This window comes from Neoarius graeffei, chromosome 1 (assembly GCF_027579695.1).
Source record: "Neoarius graeffei isolate fNeoGra1 chromosome 1, fNeoGra1.pri, whole genome shotgun sequence".
In the NCBI taxonomy this organism is placed as follows: domain Eukaryota; kingdom Metazoa; phylum Chordata; class Actinopteri; order Siluriformes; family Ariidae; genus Neoarius; species Neoarius graeffei.
This window is the reverse complement of record NC_083569.1, coordinates 33,471,268-33,491,514: the sequence shown is the minus strand read 5'-3', so window position 1 is coordinate 33,491,514 and position 20,247 is coordinate 33,471,268. Positions and strand designations below refer to the sequence as shown.

The following is a 20,247-nucleotide window of genomic DNA, read 5'->3' as shown; positions in this document are numbered from 1 at the left end:
CCTCAAGATGATGCCATGGTGCACCCAGAAATGTTCTAGGGGACCCCTAGAGACTGCATTATTCCTCAAATGCTGACTGAGTCTGGACCAGGCACACCTCAAGATCATAAAATGGGTGCCACCATAGCAAGTCATCAACCACCTTCAAACCCAGATGTCAAAATGGGCACCATGTTACAAGACTGACTTTCTGACAAAAGTCTCCCAGTTTGGCTAAGAACCACAAATCCATCCTCCCTATCTAATGAATGAGGACCCACCTCCTCTCTTCCAGCCCCCCAAGGCTGGAGCAATCACATAATGAACACATTTGATCAGGTCACAGACTGAGGCAGCACTAACCTTTCCCAGTTTTAGAGTTATTAGCTATCATTTATATTGAGTTAACTGGGACACTCGAATGGGGGGAAGTTGTGATGCAGTTATTGGTCCCAAAAATCTGCAGAGAAATGGTTTTTCACATTGTTCACCATAAGCCAATGGTTGGGCAACTTGGGGTAGATACTGATGCACATTGGTGGTGTCTTCTTATTTAAATAAAACCTTACAATGTGGCAAAATTTGTTCTGTTGTTGTGTGTGTGAAAGTGTACATTCTGGTTGCACATCACTATAAAATACAGCTCAGTTAATTCTGAGTCAGGTTAGCAGTGCATGCCAGCTTCAAGAGGCTGATTGAGGCTCATTTTCCAATGCTAAGCTATAAGGACCCTATGTGTTGTGCTGCATCCTGTCAGTTTCAGAATCAACGATTCCAGCTGAGCCTCTATCTCTTCCATAAGCATGCATTTTAAGAACTGGTACGGTGTCTTGGAAAAGTATTAATCCTCCTTGGTGTTTGTCCTGTTTTGTCACATTACAAGCTAGATTTATAATGGATTTTTGGGGGTTAACACCATTTGCTTTACATAACATGCCTACCATTTTAAAGGTGCATTTTGTGTGACAAACAATAATTAAGATGAAAAAAAAAACTGAAATCTGAAGTGTGCATAGGTATTCACCCCCAAAGTCAATACTATGTAGATTCAACTTCTGATGCAATTACAGCTGCAAGTCTCCCGGGGTATGTCTCTATTAGCTTAGCACATCTAGCCACTGGGATTTTTGCCCATTCCTCAAGGCAAAACTGCTCCAACTCCTTCAAGTTAGATGGGTTGCGTTGGTGTTCAGTAATCTTCAAGTTATGCCACAGATTCTCAATTGGATTGCAGTCTGGGGCCATTTCAAGACATTTAAATGTTTCCCTTTAAACCACTCCAGTGTAGATTTAGCAGTATGTTTAGGGTCAGTGTCCTGCTGGAATGTGAACCTTTGTCCCAGTCTCAAGCCTCTGGCTGACTCAAACAGGTTTTCCTTCAGAATTGCCCTGTATTTAGTGCCATCAATCTTTCCATAAATCCTGACCAACTTTCCTGTCCCTGCAGATGAAAAACATCCCCACAGCATGATGCTGCCACCACCATGCTTCACTGTAGGAATGATGTTCTCAGGGTGATGGAAAGTGTTGGGTTTGCACCACACATAGCGTTTTCTCTGATGGCCGAAAAGTTCAATTTTAGTCTTGTCTGACCAGAGAATCTTCTTCCATGTGTTTGGGGAATCTGCCACATGCTGTTGGGCAAACTCCAAATGTGTTTTCTTATTTTCTTCTTTAAGCAATGGCTTTTTTTTCTGGCCACTCTTCTGTAAAGCCCCACTCTGTGCATTCTATGGCTTAAAGTGGTCCGATGGACAGATACTCCCCTCTCTGTTGTGGATCTTTTCAGCTCCTTCAGTGTTATCTTTGGTGTCTTTGTTGCATCTCTGATTAATGCCCTCCTTGCCCAGTCTGTGAGTTTTGGTGGGCAATCTTCTCTTGTCAGGTTTGTAGTGGTGTCATATTCTTTCCATTTTGCTATAATGGATTTAATGGTGCTCCCTGGGATATTCAAGGTTTGGGATATATATATTTTTAATCACCTAACCCTGATCTATACTTCACAACTTTGTCTCTGACCTGTTTGGAATGCTCCTTGGTTTTCATGTTGCTTGCTTAGTAATGTTGCAGAGTCAGGGTCCTTCCAAAACAGGTTTATTTAGACAGACATCATGTGATAGATCATGTGACACTTTGACTGCGCACATGTGGAGCTTAATCAACTAATTATGTGACTTATGAAGTTAAATGGTTGGACCAGCTCTTATTTAGGTGTTTCATATGAAAGGGGGTGAATACCTATGCACACTCCAGATTTCAGTTTCTTTCATCTTAATTGTTGTGTCACAATAAAAAAAAATACATAATGCACCTTTAAAGTCTTAGGCATGTTATGTAAATCAAATGGTGCTAACCACCCAAAATCAATTTTAATTCCAGCTTCTAATGCGACAAAACAGGACAAACACCAAGGGGGATGAATACTTTTGCAAGACACTGTACATGCATAAATAGTGTAATATAATACACAAATGTATTATTTTGCACATATATTGCTCCAGTTTATTTACTTGTGTCATTAACAATGTAGCCTAAAAAGAACTGAACCTGGAAATTTCATTTGTGACATGTGTGGCTGTTAATTGAAGTGCAGTTTGACACAATTTTGACTTTAACTATGGAAAATATGTTTTGTCAATTATTAGTCGTGCAACCCCAACATTCCTTTATCTATGACAGGGTGAGACAGGGTGAGAAGGGAGCTGTGGTGCTTTATCCTTGAGGTATTTTGACTAAAGCATGTCACAAACATTTCTTTAAGACTTCAGGGAACTGTGTTAACTTGTGGAAAATGGGTATGTCACCTTTAAAATAAATCAAATAAACCCTTTTTTCCCGCATGCATCTGTGCACTGATGAAAATGCAAGTGTCTGCATTTTCTCTGCAGCGGAGGATGGTCACTGTACCATACTCGATGTCACCATAAGTGAACAATACAGATTACTGTATATCAGTTTAAACTAGTCAAATTGTCCTTTGTGTGACCTTAAAGCTTTTGTTCCACAGCTATGGATGCTCCCCAGAATCTGACTGCTAGTGAAGTCAACCACCGTAGTGCCCTCATTTCATGGCAACCACCCATTGCAGACATTGACAACTACATGCTGACTTATAAATCAGCCGATGGAAGCCGCAAGGTTAGTAACAAATTAATTTCACATTTCATGATGTATTGAATAAAACAGGTGCATCTATGCACCTATTTTAAAAACTCATATTCCCATTTCCACAGCTCACTAGTTTCATTTAGGAAATGATTTTATTTTTACTGATTTTTTTTTTTTACTGTGAGGATTTAACAAAGTAAATCATCATGCCTATGTCTTGTACAAAATATCTACTAAATGCAAAATGAAACTAATATACTTTGACAAGTTATATTGAGTTCATCATTTAGAATATTTTGGCAAACTTAGAAAATGATCTCAGAAACATCATAATGTAGTTCTCTCCATTATTTTTTCTCTCTTTGTCCATTATACTTCATTTGACTGTCTCACACAGTCACAGCAGTTCATATTTTCCATAAATGCAATCAATACTTGACCCAGTGTGTTTCCAGTCCTGCTGATTGTCCAGAGGGTGTCAGTAATGCACAATGAATGAAGGGCCGATGAAGGAAACTCTCATCCACATACCCAGGTCCTCTAATGAAGAACATAACATTACAGTCATTTAGCAAACGCTCTTATCCAGACTGACGTACAACCAGTGCAAAAGTCAGGTACAAGAAGTGCTGAACTTCTAGACAAGAAAGTTTTAGTGTCAACTGAACAAGTGACAAAATATCACTCAGTGTAATATTCTGTCGAAGTAACAACACTCAGCAAACAACCAAGGAAAACAAGCCACCTGTACAAATGAGCTGACAAAGTACAACTCCTTCTTTCGGCTGCTCCCATTAGGGGTCACCACAGTAGATCTTCGTGATCCGCATATTTGATTTGGCATAGGTTTTTACACTGGATGCCCTTCCTGACGCAACCCTCCCCAATCTATCCAGGCTTGGGACTGGCACTAAGTATGCACTGGCACTGGCTTGTGCAACCCCAGTGGCTGGGTATTTGCTGACAAAGTACAACTAAATAGAGAAAAATAAAACTCCATTGGCTAACTCCAAGTCATCATGACCAGGATAGACAGTACACAGCCTGAGTTGGTCAAGACCGCTATGCGATTACAATCCAGCCACATTACAGCTGCCAATCATGCAATGGAGAAATAAGACTGCACACACAAACAGAAATGCTGATATATGCTATGATGTTTCAGAAGAAATTTCAATGAAGTCAGAGTGAATACACAATAGTTTATGATTTTTTTAATGGAAATAGCCCTATTGCTATACATAAACTCCTGTCATTTACACGCCTTCAGTTTGGAAAATATTAAAATTAACTAACATGTAGGTCTATTAATCATCTTGTATTCATCACTTAAACCAACTGGCACAGTCTAGCACTTTAAATTTTGTCAGGAAAATGGTTATCCCACGTTATTTCCTTGGGTATTAAAAGGGACATATAGAAAAACTAACTTTTTCAGTGCTTGGCACATACATTTGGGTATCTGGAGTGCCTACCAACCCACAAAGTCTGAAATAAGATACACAGTCAGTTTCTTTTGGGCTGCCTATTTAAGAAAACATGTGCTGCAACAACCTGTTCAGATTTGGCTCCCCTTTCTATGTCAGCTCATTAGAATTATGCCACCCTCTCATCTGAGTATCTCCACTCATGGCTTGAGAACTGTCTTCATGAATGAATATTCATGAGGAAAGTGCCAACTGATTGGCTAGTCTAAGGAAGAGGGGGTAGCAGTGACTTGTTATCATTTAAAGGAACAGGCTCTCAAGTCAGCTGTTTTGAACAGGGCTGTTTAGACATGGTGAGAAGGGAGCTGTGGTTCTTTATCCTTGAGGTATTTTGACTAAAGCATGCCACAGACATTTCATTAAGACTTCAGGGAACTGTGTTAACTTGTGGAAAATGGGTATAATGTCACCTTTAAAATAAATCAAATAAAACACTTTTTTCACATGCATGTGTGCACTGGTGAAAATGCAAGTGTCTGCAAATAAGAAGAGGTAATATGGCAGGCAATGTTTGTTCCATAACAGAATATTGTACCTTGTGCAAAACCTCTGGTCTGGTGAAGGAATAAAAGTAGAGAGAAAGGCAATCACTTTATTGTTTATAAAATTATTGTTATTTAAACCATTGTGTGGGTGTGCAAGTTACCATTTTATATTGGGCATTTATTTGTTCAAACAAATACAGGAGCTAATTCTGGATGCTGAGGACACATGGATCCGTCTGGAGGGGCTGGCTGAGACAACAGAGTACACAGTGAGATTGCAGGCAGCCCGAGGCCTTGAGACCAGTGCCATTGTGTCTACATCCTTCACAACTGGTATCTCATCCTCGCTTAAATAAAACCAGTTCCTGATTGAAGTGCTAGATTGACTGAGTGTGGTTGTGTGTGGGTTTGGTCTTATTTTCCCTTTGCGAACTTATTTTTCAGCATGATTCAAGTTTCCACTTTATTTTTCAAATCTCTCTTTTTGAAAAATGAACTTCCTCCTACAACAAGTTCATTTTAATTGGCAATTCCTCTTAGGCTGTCTTAAGTTGCAGTCCCCAGTTATTTTTTTTTCTTGGACATGGATATAGCTCTAACATTTTTGTTTTTTATTGTCTGCTTAGGAAACCGGTTGTTTGCTGTGCCACAGAACTGCGCTCAGCATCTTTTAAATGGTGAACTTCTCAGTGGAGTTTACACTGTCTACATCAACCGCGACCTCAGTCAGGGTGTACAGGTTTATTGTGACATGACTACTGATGGTGGTGGCTGGATTGTAAGTGTCTAGAAATTCTAGAAATACTTAGAAAGATCTATTAGATATCATGTGTTCACTTTTCTAAAATCCAATCTACAGAATTGACCCAAACAGGATATAAGGACTAAATTTAACATGAGGGTTTTAAGTTAAAGTTATCATAGTGAACAAGTGCTCTATACTGTGTAATCTAAAAAAAAATCCACTAAATCAATACATTTCCTATATGCACACTACAACCTGAATGTGATCTGGATGTGCATCACCTGAGTGATGGATTTGATTTGTTTTAGGTGTTTCAGCGTCGCCAGAATGGCCTGACTGATTTTTCCAGGAAGTGGAGTGAATATAGGGCTGGATTTGGAAATCTGGAGGATGAGTTCTGGCTAGGTGAGATGAGAATCACCTTTTGTAGCAGTGATAAGACCACTTTTAAATAAAACAAAAAGAAGATGATCAGGATTCTGAATGTTTAGGCCATGGTGATATATGATGTCTTTCTATCTTTGAAAGGCAGGAGAGAATTAATCCTGCTAGCACATTTATACCAATTGCTCCTGGGTATACTGTATATAAAATACAAACTTGACTTCTTCCATATGTACACATAATGCTCACACATAATTGGCTAAACCAATAACCAATCACTTTTTTTTATCGCAAAACAACTGTGCAATGTATATACAATTGTAGAAAAGAATTTGATTGCTTCATGCCACAATGGGTTCATAATCTGTAATGATGATTTTCCGCTTCCAGATTAATTCCTTTAAACAACCCTGTAATTGTTTTCATCAAAAATCCAATTTCACAACAGACTACTGAGCCCATTTTATTTGTATTTGGCTGCATAAATATTCTGTGCAAATCTCATTATAAGACAATAATTATATTCATTAAGATTTATTTGACGGAAAAAGAAGAATGCCTCTGCATGACTCAGATTTAAAATTAAAAAGAAAACATTGCAAACTATATCTACACAAACATTCAAACCTGGATAATGGCAAAGTTATTTTTAGAAGCTCACTAGAAAAACAAACACATGTAATGGAAACATAAACAGAAAATTAATGTCCCACTCTAATATTGGGAGATAATATATAAAGTTGGGATGGAAGGGAAAATGCAAATAAAACAAAAATCAGTTGTTTCTAAATTTACTTTGACTTATATTTCATTGTAAATAGTATGAACCAAAGATATTTCATGTTTTCTCCGGTCAGCTTTGTGTATTATTTTTTTTTAATATACATCCATTCCTGCATTTCAAGCCTGCAACACATTCCCAAAAAGTTGGAACATGGACAATTTAGGGCTAGTAATGTGGTAAAACATTTAAATAATTATTTGTTTGGAACAGGTGACGTCAACAGGTGATTGTAATCATGATTAGGTACAACAGCAGTATCCAAGAAATGCCTAATCTTTGAGGAGCAAAGATGGGTCAAGGATCTCCAGTTTGTCAACAAATCTCATCTCATCTCATTGTCTCTAGCCGCTTTATCCTTCTACAGGGTCGCAGGCAAGCTGGAGCCTATCCCAGCTGACTACGGGCGAAAGGTGGGGTACACCCTGGACAAGTCGCCAGGTCATCACAGGGCTGACACATAGACACAGACAACCATTCACACTCTCATTCACACCTACGGTCAATTTAGAGTCACCAGTTAACCTAACCTGCATGTCTTTGGACTGTGGGGGAAACCGGAGCACCCGAAGGAAACCCACATGGACACGGGGAGAACATGCAAACTCCACACAGAAAGACCCTCGCCAGCCACGGGGCTCGAACCCGGACCTTCTTGCTATGAGGCGACAGTGCTAACCACTACACCACCGTGCCGCCTTTGTCAACAAATGCATGAGAAAATGATTGAAATGTTTAAAAACAAGATAGGAAGGGATTTGGATATTTCACCCTCTATGGTCCATCCATTATCCTGTGCAGGGTCGCAGGCAAGCTGGAGCCTATCTCAGCTGACTATGGGTAAGAGGCAGGGTACACCCTGGACAAGTCACCAAATTATCACAGGAGTGACACATAGAGACAAACAACCATTCACACCCAATTTAGAGCCATCAATTAGCCTAACCTACATATCTTTGAACTGTAGGGGAAACCAGAGCGCTCAGAGGAAACCCATGCAGACACAGGGAGAACATCCAAACTCCACACAGAAAGGCCCCCATTGGCCATTGGGCTTGAACCCAGAACCTTCTTGCTGTGAGGTGGCAGTGTTAACCACTACACCACCATGCCACCCACCCTCTATGGTGCATAATATTAAACAATTCAAGGAATCTGGAGGAAATTAAGTTCATAAAGGGCAAGGGCACGACCCTAAGCTGAACACTCATGGTCTCTGATCCCTCAGACAGCACTGCATCAAGAAATGTCACTCATTTATAGCTCATATAACCACATGGGCTCAGGACTACTTTGGGAAATCTTTGTCAAGCACTGCACTACAGAGTTACATCCACAAATGCCAGTTAAAACTTCACTGTGCAAAAAGGAAGCCTTATGTTAAATTGTGTCCAGAAGTGCCATCAACTTCTCTAGGCTCAGAGGCATCTGGGATGGACCAACGTACAGTAAAAAGTGTATTGTGGTCAGACAAATCAGCATTCCAGGTCTTTTTTTGGAAAGAAAAATGGATGCCATGTGCTCCAGACCAAAGACGAAAAGGACCATTCAGATTGTTACTAGCAACAAGTCTAAAAGCCAGGGTGTCATCTTATGGGGTTGTGTCAGTGTCCTGTGCTGGCAGCATTAATTTAGAAAAGTTCATTGAGATTTTGGAGCAATATATTCTGCCTTCAAGATGACATCTTTTCCATAGACATCCATGCATATTTCAACAAGAAAATGCAAAACCACATCCTGTACATATTATAAAGGCATGGATGTGGAAACAGAGGGTGCCTGTCCCCTCTGTGCCCAATAGAAAATGTGTGGAGAGTTTTGAAACAAAAAAATGTAACAATGTTAACTCCATACTGTTGCACATCTTAAGACCTGTTTGCAGGAATTATGGGACAAAATAACACCTGAAACATTTCATCACTTGGTGTCTTCAGTCCCTAAACATCTTTTAAGTGTTGCAAGAAGGAATAGCAACATTATAAAGTGGTAAATGCTTTACTGTCCCAATGTCTTTTGAAATGTGTTGCAAGAAATTAAACTGAAATTTGTTTATTTTGGAGAAAAAACAATAACATTCTTGAGTAAAACATCAAATAATGTGCTGTTGTATTGTTTTGACTGCAATACAGATCAAACATTATTTATAAATCATTGTCATCAGTTTTAATTTCAATTTCAACATACTGTCATAACTTTTTTTTCTGATTTGGAGTTGTAAAACACAATTGCTATTGTGTATTTCCTTAGGTACTCCTCATGTAATACTTAAACAAATTTTAAAAAGCATTTTTCTGTCTTCTCAGTTAGAATTTAAGATATTTCTTATTGTCTTATATTTCATGCTAATTCTGGTGGAGGGTACTGTTAGACCTTCCATTTCCAGTGGTCCAAAACACCACCAATCCATCACCTGTCACTGATAGTGCTAGCAATCAGAGTTCGTGGCAGCCTCCAAACATGGTCGCCACAGACTACAACTCTAAAACGCCACATCACCCTCCCTCTCCAGAATTCTAATTATTACCACACCTGCTCCTCATTACACACAATACTTACGAACTCTCTCTCCACACAATCAGTGTGAATTATTGCTCAGCGTGTTAGTACCTGACCATACCAAGCTGTTTGTTTACTGTGTAGACTTCCCATGACTCTGACCTTAGTTTCTGCTTGTTTTCAACCCTGATCCCTTGTCTACTCTATGACATTCTGTCTGTACATTGCTCGACCCCTCACTTTACCCTGACTTTGATTAAAGGTTTCCAATTTGTATTTGGTTACCAGTTTGCAATGCACCCACTCACCCCTGCAACTGCCTCCATAAGTGCCTGCACTTCTGACAGCATACTTTGCTGAATCATGGATGCAGCAGAGGAGGCGAAGCAAACTGCTCTTTCTGTGCAAGGACATCTGTTAGGGGAACATCAGCAAATGTTGAGTGATCTTGACATCCACATATTCTAACTCACCGCTGCTGTATTGCAGGCCCTCCTAACATGTTCAGCGCCCAGTGTAAGCCCTTCTATACTTGTGCCTCAGCAGGACAAATTCTCTGGAGAAGTGTCAGAATGCAATGGCTTCCTACTGCAATGCTCACTCTTCTTCATGGCACAGTCTGGCACTACAGATCAGCAGAAAATCGCAGAATTCGTCAATCTACTTGCTGGGAAGGTGCTTCAATAGGCTACTGCAGCGTGGGAGAAAGGTGTCTACAACATCTTATGAGTGATTCACTGAACTGTTTAAGAGAGTGTTTGACCACCAGCCTGAGGGTGTGGAAGTTGGTGAAAAGCTACTGACTATATAGCAAGGGGACAAATATGCTCTCAAGTTCTGCACTCTCGCTGCTGGGAGTGAATGGAATTAGCCTGCTCTGAAGGCCGCATTCCGCCAGAGATTAGATCCACTCATTCTCACTGAACTAGTGTGCCGTGATGAACAGCAGACCCTAGACTCTCTAATCGACCTTGCTATCAGACTAGATAACCTCCTCTGCAACAGGCCATCCCTGCAGGGTTTCCTAATGAATGCTCAACTTACCAACTTCTCCTATACCCATAGAGGTTACCAACACTTGCATGCCATGTTTGGAGTAAGAAAGAAGATGCAGGGAGGGGCTGTGTTTCTACTGGTCATTTCTTAGTCCACTGTCCTGTCAGACCTCCAAGTCCTAGAAGACATGACAACACAGTAAGAGACTAACACCACCACCACTCTCCCAGTGAGTTCCAAAGTCTCTTCACTACATCAGTTCCTCAAGCTCAGGGTATTATTAAACCTCTCAGAGTCTTCCTATGTTCCTTCTGCTCTGATAGACTCCAAGGCTACAGGCAACTTCATTGACTGTGAGGTCTTTCAAAGGCTCAAGTTACCCACACAAGAACTCCCACAACCTGTAGGCCTCAAGGCCATTGATGGTGGACCCATTGGGGAGGGCTCATCACCACACACACACTACCCCTGGAGATTCAGGTGAGTGCCATGCACAAGGAAACCATCTCTCTGTTCATCACCCATACTCAGAGCCAAGCCATAATTTTGGGGTTTCCCTGGCTACAGCTCCATGACCCTCTCATTTCTTGGCATAACAGGGAGATTCTTCATTGGTCACCAGCCTGTCAACAACACTGCCTCCATCTACCCCAGATCACACTAGCCTCCACCTCAGTGGAGAGCCCTTCAGCAAGTGGCACCAAGCATGTCCCCATTTGTTACATGAGTTCAAGGAGATCTTCAGCAAAGGATCGGCCAGTGGATTACCTCCTCAAAGACCTTTCGACTGCACAATAGACCTCCTGCCAGGCACTAAACCTCCATGCTGTCACATCTACCCCCTTTTTATTTGTGAACAGAACGCTATGGAGGGGTATGTACAAGAGGCACTGCAACAAGGCTACATCCGTCCGTCCAGGTCACCCGCATCAGCAGGGTTTTTCTTTGTTGAGAAGAAAGGGGGAATTGCATCGGGCCATGCCTCAGTTATAGGGGACTAAATCAAATCATCAAATACCCATACCCGCTGCCACTGATACCCTCAGCCCTGGAAGAGTTACAACCCCGATTCCAAAAAAGTTGGGACAAAGTACAAATTGTAAATAAAAACGGAATGCAATAATTTACAAATCTCAAAAACTGATATTGTATTCACAATAGAACATAGACAACATATCAAATGTCGAAAGTGAGACATTTTGAAATTTCATGCCAAATATTGGCTCATTTGAAATTTCATGACAGCAACACATCTGAAAAAAGTTGGGACAGGGGCAATAAGAGGCTGGAAAAGTTAAAGGTACAAAAAAGGAACAGCTGGAGGACCAAATTGCAACTCATTAGGTTAATTGGCAATAGGTCATTAACATGACTGGGTATAAAAAAAAACATCTTGGAGTGGCAGTGGCTCTTAGAAGTAAAGATGGGAAGAGGATCACCAATCCCCCTAATTCTGCGCTGACAAATAGTGGAGCAATATCAGAAAGGATTTCGACAGTGTAAAATTGCAAAGAGTTTGAACATATCATCATCTACAGTGCATAATATCATCAAAAGATTCAGAGAATCTGGAAGAATCTCTGTGCGTAAGGGTCAAGGCCGGAAAACCATACTGGGTGCCCGTGATCTTCGGGCCCTTAGACGGCACTGCATCATATACAGGCATGCTTCTGTATTGGAAATCACAAAATGGGCTCAGGAGTATTTCAAGAGAACATTATCTGTGAACACAATTCACCATGCCATCCGCCGTTGCCAGCTAAAACTCTATAGTTCAAAGAAGAAGCCGTATCTAAATATGATCCAGAAGTGCAGACGTCTTCTCTGGGCCAAGGCTCATTTAAAATGGACTGTGGCAAAGTGGAAAACTGTTCTGTGGTCAGATGAATCAAAATTTGAAGTTCTTTATGGAAATCAGGGACACCTTGTCATTCGAACTAAAGAGGAGAAGGACAACCCAAGTTGTTATCAGCGCTCAGTTCAGAAGCCTGCATCTCTGATGGTATGGGGTTGCATTAGTGCATGTGGCATGGGCAGCTTACACATCTGGAAAGACACCATCAATGCTGAAAGGTATATCCAGGTTCGAGAGCAACATATGCTCCCATCCAGACGACGTCTCTTTCAGGGAAGACCTTGCATTTTCCAACATGACAATGCCAAACCACATACTGCATCAATTACAGCATCATGGCTGTGTAGAAGAAGGGTCCGGGTACTGAACTGGCCAGCCTGCAGTCCAGATCTTTCACCCATAGAAAACATTTGTCACATCATAAAACAGAAGATACGACAAAAAAGACCTAAGACAGTTGAGCAACTAGAATGCTACATTAGACAAGAATGGGTTAACATTCCTATCCCTAAACTTGAGCAACTTGTCTCCTCAGTCCCCAGACATTTACAGACTGTTGTAAAGAGAAAAGGGGATGTCTCACAGTGGTAAACATGGCCTTGTCCCAACTTTTTTGAGATGTGTTGTTGTCATGAAATTTAAAATCACCTATTTTTTCTCTTTAAATGATATATTTTCCCAGTTTAAACATTTGATATGTCATCTATGTTCTATTCTGAATAAAATATGGAATTTTGAAACTTCCACATAATTGCATTCCGTTTTTATTTACAATTTGTACTTTGTCCCAACTTTTTTGGAATCAGGGTTGTATGATCAGCCCATATCTTCACAAAGCTGGACCTCAGGAGTGTCTACAATCTGGTGTGTATCAGGGAAAGGGATGAGTGGAAAACTGCTTTTAGCGGCACTTCAAATACTGCGTCATGCTATATCTGCTATATTGCGTGCCCAGCATATTCCAAAGTTTTATCAACGACATACTCAGAGACATGCTAGGACATTTTGTTATCGTCTACATTGATGGCATCCTTATCTCCAGATGATGGCATCATTCCCAGATGCGGAGAGTCACAAAGAACATGTTAAGACTGTATTCACCTGGCTACTCGAAAATCATTTATATATCAAGGCAGAAAAATGCGAATTTCATGCTTCCCAAATCTCTTTCCTGGGTTATGTTATCAGTGCAAAAGGTCTGTCACTGATGGCCAGAATTTGTGGCAGCCTCCAAACATGACCACCATGGATTACAACCCTCAAACATCACATCGCCCTCCTTCTCTAGAATTCTAAGTATCACCACAACTGCTCCTCATTACACACAGTACTTAAGAACTCTCTCTCTACACAATCAGTGCGAAGTATCACTCAGTGTGTTAGTACCTGACCATACCAAGCTGTTTGCTTACTGTGTTGACTTCCTGTGACACTGACCTTACTTCTCAACACTGATCCCTCATCTACTCTACATTCTGTCTGCAGATCACTTGACCCCTCACTTTACCCTGACTTTGATTAAAGGTTTCTGATGTGGATTTGGTTACCAGTTTGCGATGCACTCACTCTCCCCTGCGACTGCCTCCATAAGTGCCTGCACTTCTGACATTACCCAGCATAAGCATATACTGGCAATCTTCCATAGAATAGGCAAAGAAAATCTATCAAATAAAATTATTCAGTTAGATAAAATCAACATTATTTACAACGACTCAAAGTATCATCTCAAACAATTGAAGATTTACCTTTCATCTAACATCATTGTCATAAGAATTTATCTTTTTAAAATAATTTCTCTCAAAAAGGTCTAAAATTAATGATATCCCAAACAATATTTAAAACAAATGTGTGATTGAATTGCCTCCAGTTTCCAGAAAGTATATTTTTGCATTTGATCAACAATAAAAAAAAAAAAGTTCAAACACAGAAAAGATCAATTTCACCTGTACATACATGATATATAATGGAAAATACATAAGCTGTTACAAATACCAGTAAGTCATAATTCCATGCATTCAAAGAAAAGTGTCCTTTATCCACTGTGATATGGTAGTGGATCATTCATGTCCCCCCCCCCCCCCCCCCCCCCCCAGAGGACCTTGTGAAGATTGTTGGCATCATCATTTCAGTATTAATATATTTTAGCTCAAATCCTGATTGTATCTGTCTGTTAAAACATGACCATGGCCAGATGGATTTTTCAGCATGATAATGACTTGAAACAAAAGGTCCAAATTAGCACACATCAGTATACTGTTACCTACAGTGCCTTGCAAAAGTATTCATCCCCCTTAGTGTTTTTCCTGTTTTGTTGCATTACAAGCTGGAATTAAAATGGATTTTAGGGGGGTTAGCACCATTTAATTTATACAACATGCCTACCATTTTAAAGGTGCACATAATTTTTTTTTTTTTCATTGTGACACAAAAATAATTAAGATGGAAAAAAAACAGAAATCTGGTGTGTGCATAAGTATTCCCCCCAAAAAAAGTTAATACTTTATAGAGCTACCTTTTGCTACAATTACAGCTGCAAGTCTCTTGGGGTATGTATCTATTAACTTAGCACATCTAGCCACCAGGTTTTTTGTCCATTCCTCAAGGCAAAACTGCTCCAGCTCCTTCAAGTTAGATGGGTTGCATTGGTGTACAGCAATCTTGAAGTTATGCCACAGATTCTCAATTGGATTGAGGTCTGGGCTTTGACTAGGCCATTCCAAGACATTTAAATGTTTCCCTTTAAACCACTCCAGTGTAGCTTTAGCAGTATGTTTAGGGTCATTATCCTGCTAGACCATGAACCTTCATCCCAGTCTCAAACCTCTGGCTGACTCAAACAGATTTTCCTCCAGAATTGCCTTGTATTTAGTGCCATCCATCTTTCCTTCAGTCCTGACAAGCTGTCCTGTCCCTGCAGATGAAAAACATCCCCACAGCATGATTCTGCCACCACCATGCTTCATTGTAGGCAAGGTGTTCTTAGGGTGTTGGGTTTGCACCACACATGGCATTTCCCATGATGGTCAAAAAGTTCAATTTTTGTCTCATTTGACCAGAGAATCTTCTTCCATGTGTTTGGGGAGTCTGCCACATGCTGTTGGGCAAACTCCAAATGTGGTTTTTTTAAGCAATAACTTTTTCTGGCCACTCTTCCATAAAGCCCCACTCTGTGGAGTGTATGGTTTAAAGTGGTCCTACAGACAGATACTCCCATCTCCACTGTGGATCTTTGCAGCTCCCTCAGCATTATCGTTGGTGTCTTTGTTGCATCTCTAATTAATGCCCTCCTTGCCCGGTCTGTGAGTTTTGGTAGGCAGCCTTCTCTTGTCAGGTTTGTAGTGGTGCCATATTCTTTCCATTTTGCTATAATGGATTTAATGGTGCTCCCTGGGATATTCAAAGTTTGGGATATTTTTTATGACCCAACCCTGATCTATACTTCTCCACAACTTTGTCTCTGACCTGTTTGGAGTGCTCCTTGGTTTTCATGTTGCTTGCTTAGTAGTGTAGCAGAGTCAGGGCCCTTCCAGAACCAGTTGATTTAGACAGACATCATGTGACACTTTGATTGCACACAGGTGAATCTTAATCAACTAATTATGTGACTTATGAAGTGAATTGTTTGGACCAGCTCTTATTTAGGGGTTTCATATGAAAGGGGATGAACACTTACGCACACTCCAGATTTCTGTTTTTTCATCTTAATTATTGTTTGTGTCACAATAATAATAATAATAATAATAATAATAATAATAATAATAATGTGCACCTTTAAAGTGGTAGGCATGTTTTGTAAATCAAATGGTGCTAAACCCCCAAAAATCCATTTTAATTCCAGCTTGTAATGCAACAAAACAGGAAAACACCTAGGGGGATGAATACTTTTTGCAAGGCACTCTTTGTACACCATATTTGTGAATAAAAAGTTTATTTTTGGTTATACAGTGAATTTTTCAGACCTGTTTATCAGATGTTGTGGGTGATTTTTTTTTTAAATAAATACAGGTTTGGAGAATATTCACAAGATTACAGCTCAAGGACGCTCTGAGCTACGCATTGACATGAGAAATGGCCATGAGGCAGTGTATGCCAACTATGACCGGTTCTCTATTGGAGACTCCAGAAGCCTCTACAAACTAAGGATAGGGGAATATAATGGCACTGCTGGTGAGTGGATGGCTTTTTCTGAAAAAAAAAAAAAAGTCTGGAAGATTCAGTACTCTGGAGAGTTTCTTTTGTCATCCTCACTGCACCCTATTTACATCCTGTAAAGTTATAAAAAGCTGCTGAGTATAATTCTGTATAGCATTAAAACACTTTGTGTTTTACTTGTACTAGGTGACTCTCTGAGCTACCACCATGGTCGACCTTTCTCCACTAAAGACAAGGATAATGACAACGCTGTGACTAACTGTGCACTTTCCTACAAAGGAGCTTGGTGGTATAAAAACTGTCACAGAGTCAACCTAAATGGCAAATATGGAGAGTCCAGACACAGTCAGGTAAATGTCAAATAGAATATCTCAGGATATTGAATAAATGTTGTATAAAATAAACATGAATAAAAACATTGAATAAATACAGTGGTGCTTGAAAGTTTGTGAACCCTTTAGAATTTTCTATATTTCTGCATAAATATGACCGAAAACATCATCAGATTTTCACACAAGTCCTAAAAGTAGATAAAGAGAACCCAGTTAAACAAATGAGACAAAAATATTATACTTGGTCATTTATTTATTGAGGAAAATGATCCAATATTACATATCTGTGAGTGGCAAAAGTATGTGAACCTTTGCTTTCAGTAGCTGGTCTGACCCCCTTATGCAGCAATAACTGCAACTAAACATTTGCAGTAACTGTTGATCAGTCCTGCACACCGGCTTGGAGGAATTTTAGCCCATTCCTCCATACAGAACAGCTTCAACTCTGGGATGTTGGTGGGTTTCCTCACATGAACTGCTCACTTCAGGTCCTTCCACAACATTTCCATCGGACTAAGGTCAGGACTTTGACTTGGCCATTCCAAAACATTAACTTTATTCTTCTTTAACCATTCTTTAGGAGAACGACTTGTGTGCTTAGGGTCGTTGTCTTGCTGCATGACCCACCTTCTCTTAATATTCAGGTCATGGACAGATGTCCTGACATTTTCCTTTAGAATTCGCTGGTATAATTCAGAATTCTTTGTTCCATCAGTGATGGCAAGCCGTCCTGGCCCAGATGCAGCAAAACAGGCCCAAACCATGACACTACCACCACTATGTTTCACAGATGGGATAAGGTTCTTATGCTGGAATGCAGTGTTTTCCTTTCTCCAAACATAACGCTTCTCATTTCAACCAAAAAGTTCTATTTTGTTCTCATCCGTTCACAAAATTTTTCCAATAGCCTTCTGGCTTGTCCACGTGATCTTTAGCAAACTGCAGACGAGCAGCAATGTTCTTTTTGGAGAGCACTGGCTTTCTCCTTGCAACCCTGCCATGCACACCATTGTTGTTCAGTGTTCTCCTGATGGTGGACTCACAAATATTAACATTAGCCAATGTGAGAGAGGCCTTCAGTTGCTTAGAAGTTACCCTGGGGTCCTTTGTGACCTCACCAACTATTACACGCCTTGCTCTTGGAGTGATCTTTGTTGGTCAACCACTCCTAGGGAGGGTAACAATGGTCTTGAATCTCCTCCATTTGTACACAATCTGTCTGACTGGGGATTGGTGGAGTCCAAACTCTTTAGAGATGGTTTTGTAACCTTTTCCAGCCTGATGAGCATCAACAACGCTTTTTCTGAGGTCCTCAGAAATCTCCTTTGTTCATGCCATGATACACTTCCACAAACATGTGTTGTGAAGATCAGACTTTGAGAGATCCCTGTTCTTTAAATAAAACAGGGTGCCCACTCACACCTGATTGTCATCCCACTGATGGAAAACACCTGACTCTAATTTCACCTTCAAATTTACTGCTAATCCTAGAGGTTCACATACTTTTGCCACTCACAGATATGTAATATTGAATCATTTTCCTCAATAAATAAATGACCAAGTATAATATTTTTGTCTCATTTGTTTAACTGGGTTCTCTTTATCTACTTTTAGGACTTGTGTGAAAATCTGATGATGTTTTAGGTCATATTTATGCAGAAATATAGAAAATTCTAAAGGGTTCACAAACTTTCAAGCACCACTGTATATATCAGGATAGCAGGTTTTAACTTTTTTTAATTATTTTTTTAAATTACAGTTAAAAAAAAGTTTATATGTATGGCCAGCAGCTATGAGTATACTTTCATAATTTTCAACAGTGTTCTGATAATCCAATAATAGTTTTTGCTTTATATTTACAATAAGTGTCAGGTATAAAGTAGGCGGATGTACCGGTATATGCAGAAATGATATTTATTTACAGTGATGACAACCACACACAGGCAAACAGTCCAAATCAGCAGGCTAAATCCAAAACATTAAACACGCAAAGGGTTGCGCGAGGTGCAAATGGGATATCAGAGGCAGAGCGAAAATGTGAACAAGGAACATGGACAAGAATCAGGAAACCAGGAAATCAGAAACACAAGTAGCAAGGCTCAGTAATGCATATTGACGTAGCATAATACTTTGCACAGATTGTGCATCAGAACAGTCCTTAAATAGGTGCACATATAGCTCCTTAATTAAGTTCAGGCACGCGTCATTAATGGTGCGCATGTTGGAGTCCGCTTGACGTGCGTGCAGCCCAGGGCGCGCCTTCAGGTGCACACGCCACAGCACGCAGGACTGACAGAACCCCCTCCCCCCAAACAGCTGCCTCCGGGAGCAAAAATCCATTCTACTTGGCTCTGGTGGGGGCTCAGGTTCAGGCTCAGGACAAAACTTGGACTCTTGACTTGCACTAGTTTTGGGCTCTGGAGATTGCTCGGGTTCTGGACTGGACTTGAGCTCTGTACTGGTCTTCAGCTCAAGCTGTGGAGATGACTCTGGCTCTGGACTTGGACTCTGGCTTAGTACTGGTCTTGGGCTTGAGCTGTGGAGATAACTCAAACTTTGGATTGGACACAGGCTCTGGAAATGACTTGGGTTCAGTGCAGGTGCTAACCCCCAAAAAATCCATTTTAATTCCAGCTTGTAATGCAACAAAACAGGACAAACACCAAAGGGGATGAATATTTTTGCAAGGCACTGTATCATGTGCAAACTGTTCTATAATTTAATTCCTTAAACTTCTAAACTATGAAAGTCAGCAATACAGTTTATGCATTGCCCTACCACCTGGATGCCATTCTGTCTATTTCAGATTTGACATCCTTTCCATCCAGTATACCAAGCTTTAACTCAAAATCAGTATTTCAGTAATATACCCGTACTATATTATGGAGCTTTGCTAAATATGTGACATTGCATTTTTTGCTTGTTTGTTTGTTTGTTTGTTAATATCCATTCTTTACTTTTTAGGGTATCAACTGGCACATGTGGAAAGGCCATGAGTTCTCCATCCCATTTGTAGAAATGAAGATGAGACCCTATAATTATCGCAGCATCAGTGGCAAGCGAAGGAGGTCCACTCTACATTAATCAGTTATTTTATCCCCATCTTACTAGCTGTTCCTATTTTTACATGAAAGGAAAAGTAGGGATGTGTTGTTTATTTGATCTCTTTTGAAGAATTGCATTTAGATGATAAGCCTTTTGGATTGTTCCTTTTTCTGTAATACTTTTGATCCCTGAAGGTGTTAAAAACAGAAAATGGAAAAAAAAAAACCCTCCTAAGTGCAGTAAGGTTCAGTGTTATTTACCACAAGTGGTTTGGGAAAGGATATGAATAAAAATGACACACATGACAGTATTACTTTTAAGAAAAAGATTCTAGAAGAAAACCACTGCACAGAAAAATAAGAGACTTATATTTTTATAACTGAACAAAGCTGTAAAATATGA

General features: G+C 40.1%; 1 protein-coding gene across 1 annotated transcript in view; it reads left to right on the top strand.

Annotated features, from left to right (window-relative positions):
- tnr (tenascin R (restrictin, janusin)) overlaps positions 1-19,884 on the top strand; it is a 169,635-nt gene extending 149,751 nt beyond the window's left edge. Inside the window, exons 15-21 of the mRNA XM_060918788.1 lie at positions 2,987-3,117; positions 5,260-5,392; positions 5,686-5,837; positions 6,113-6,209; positions 16,322-16,483; positions 16,655-16,818; positions 19,765-19,884. Of these exons, the coding sequence (XP_060774771.1) occupies positions 2,987-3,117; positions 5,260-5,392; positions 5,686-5,837; positions 6,113-6,209; positions 16,322-16,483; positions 16,655-16,818; positions 19,765-19,884 (959 nt within the window). The remainder of the gene's footprint in view (positions 1-2,986; positions 3,118-5,259; positions 5,393-5,685; positions 5,838-6,112; positions 6,210-16,321; positions 16,484-16,654; positions 16,819-19,764) is intronic.
- The last annotated feature ends 363 nt before the right edge of the window (positions 19,885-20,247 follow it).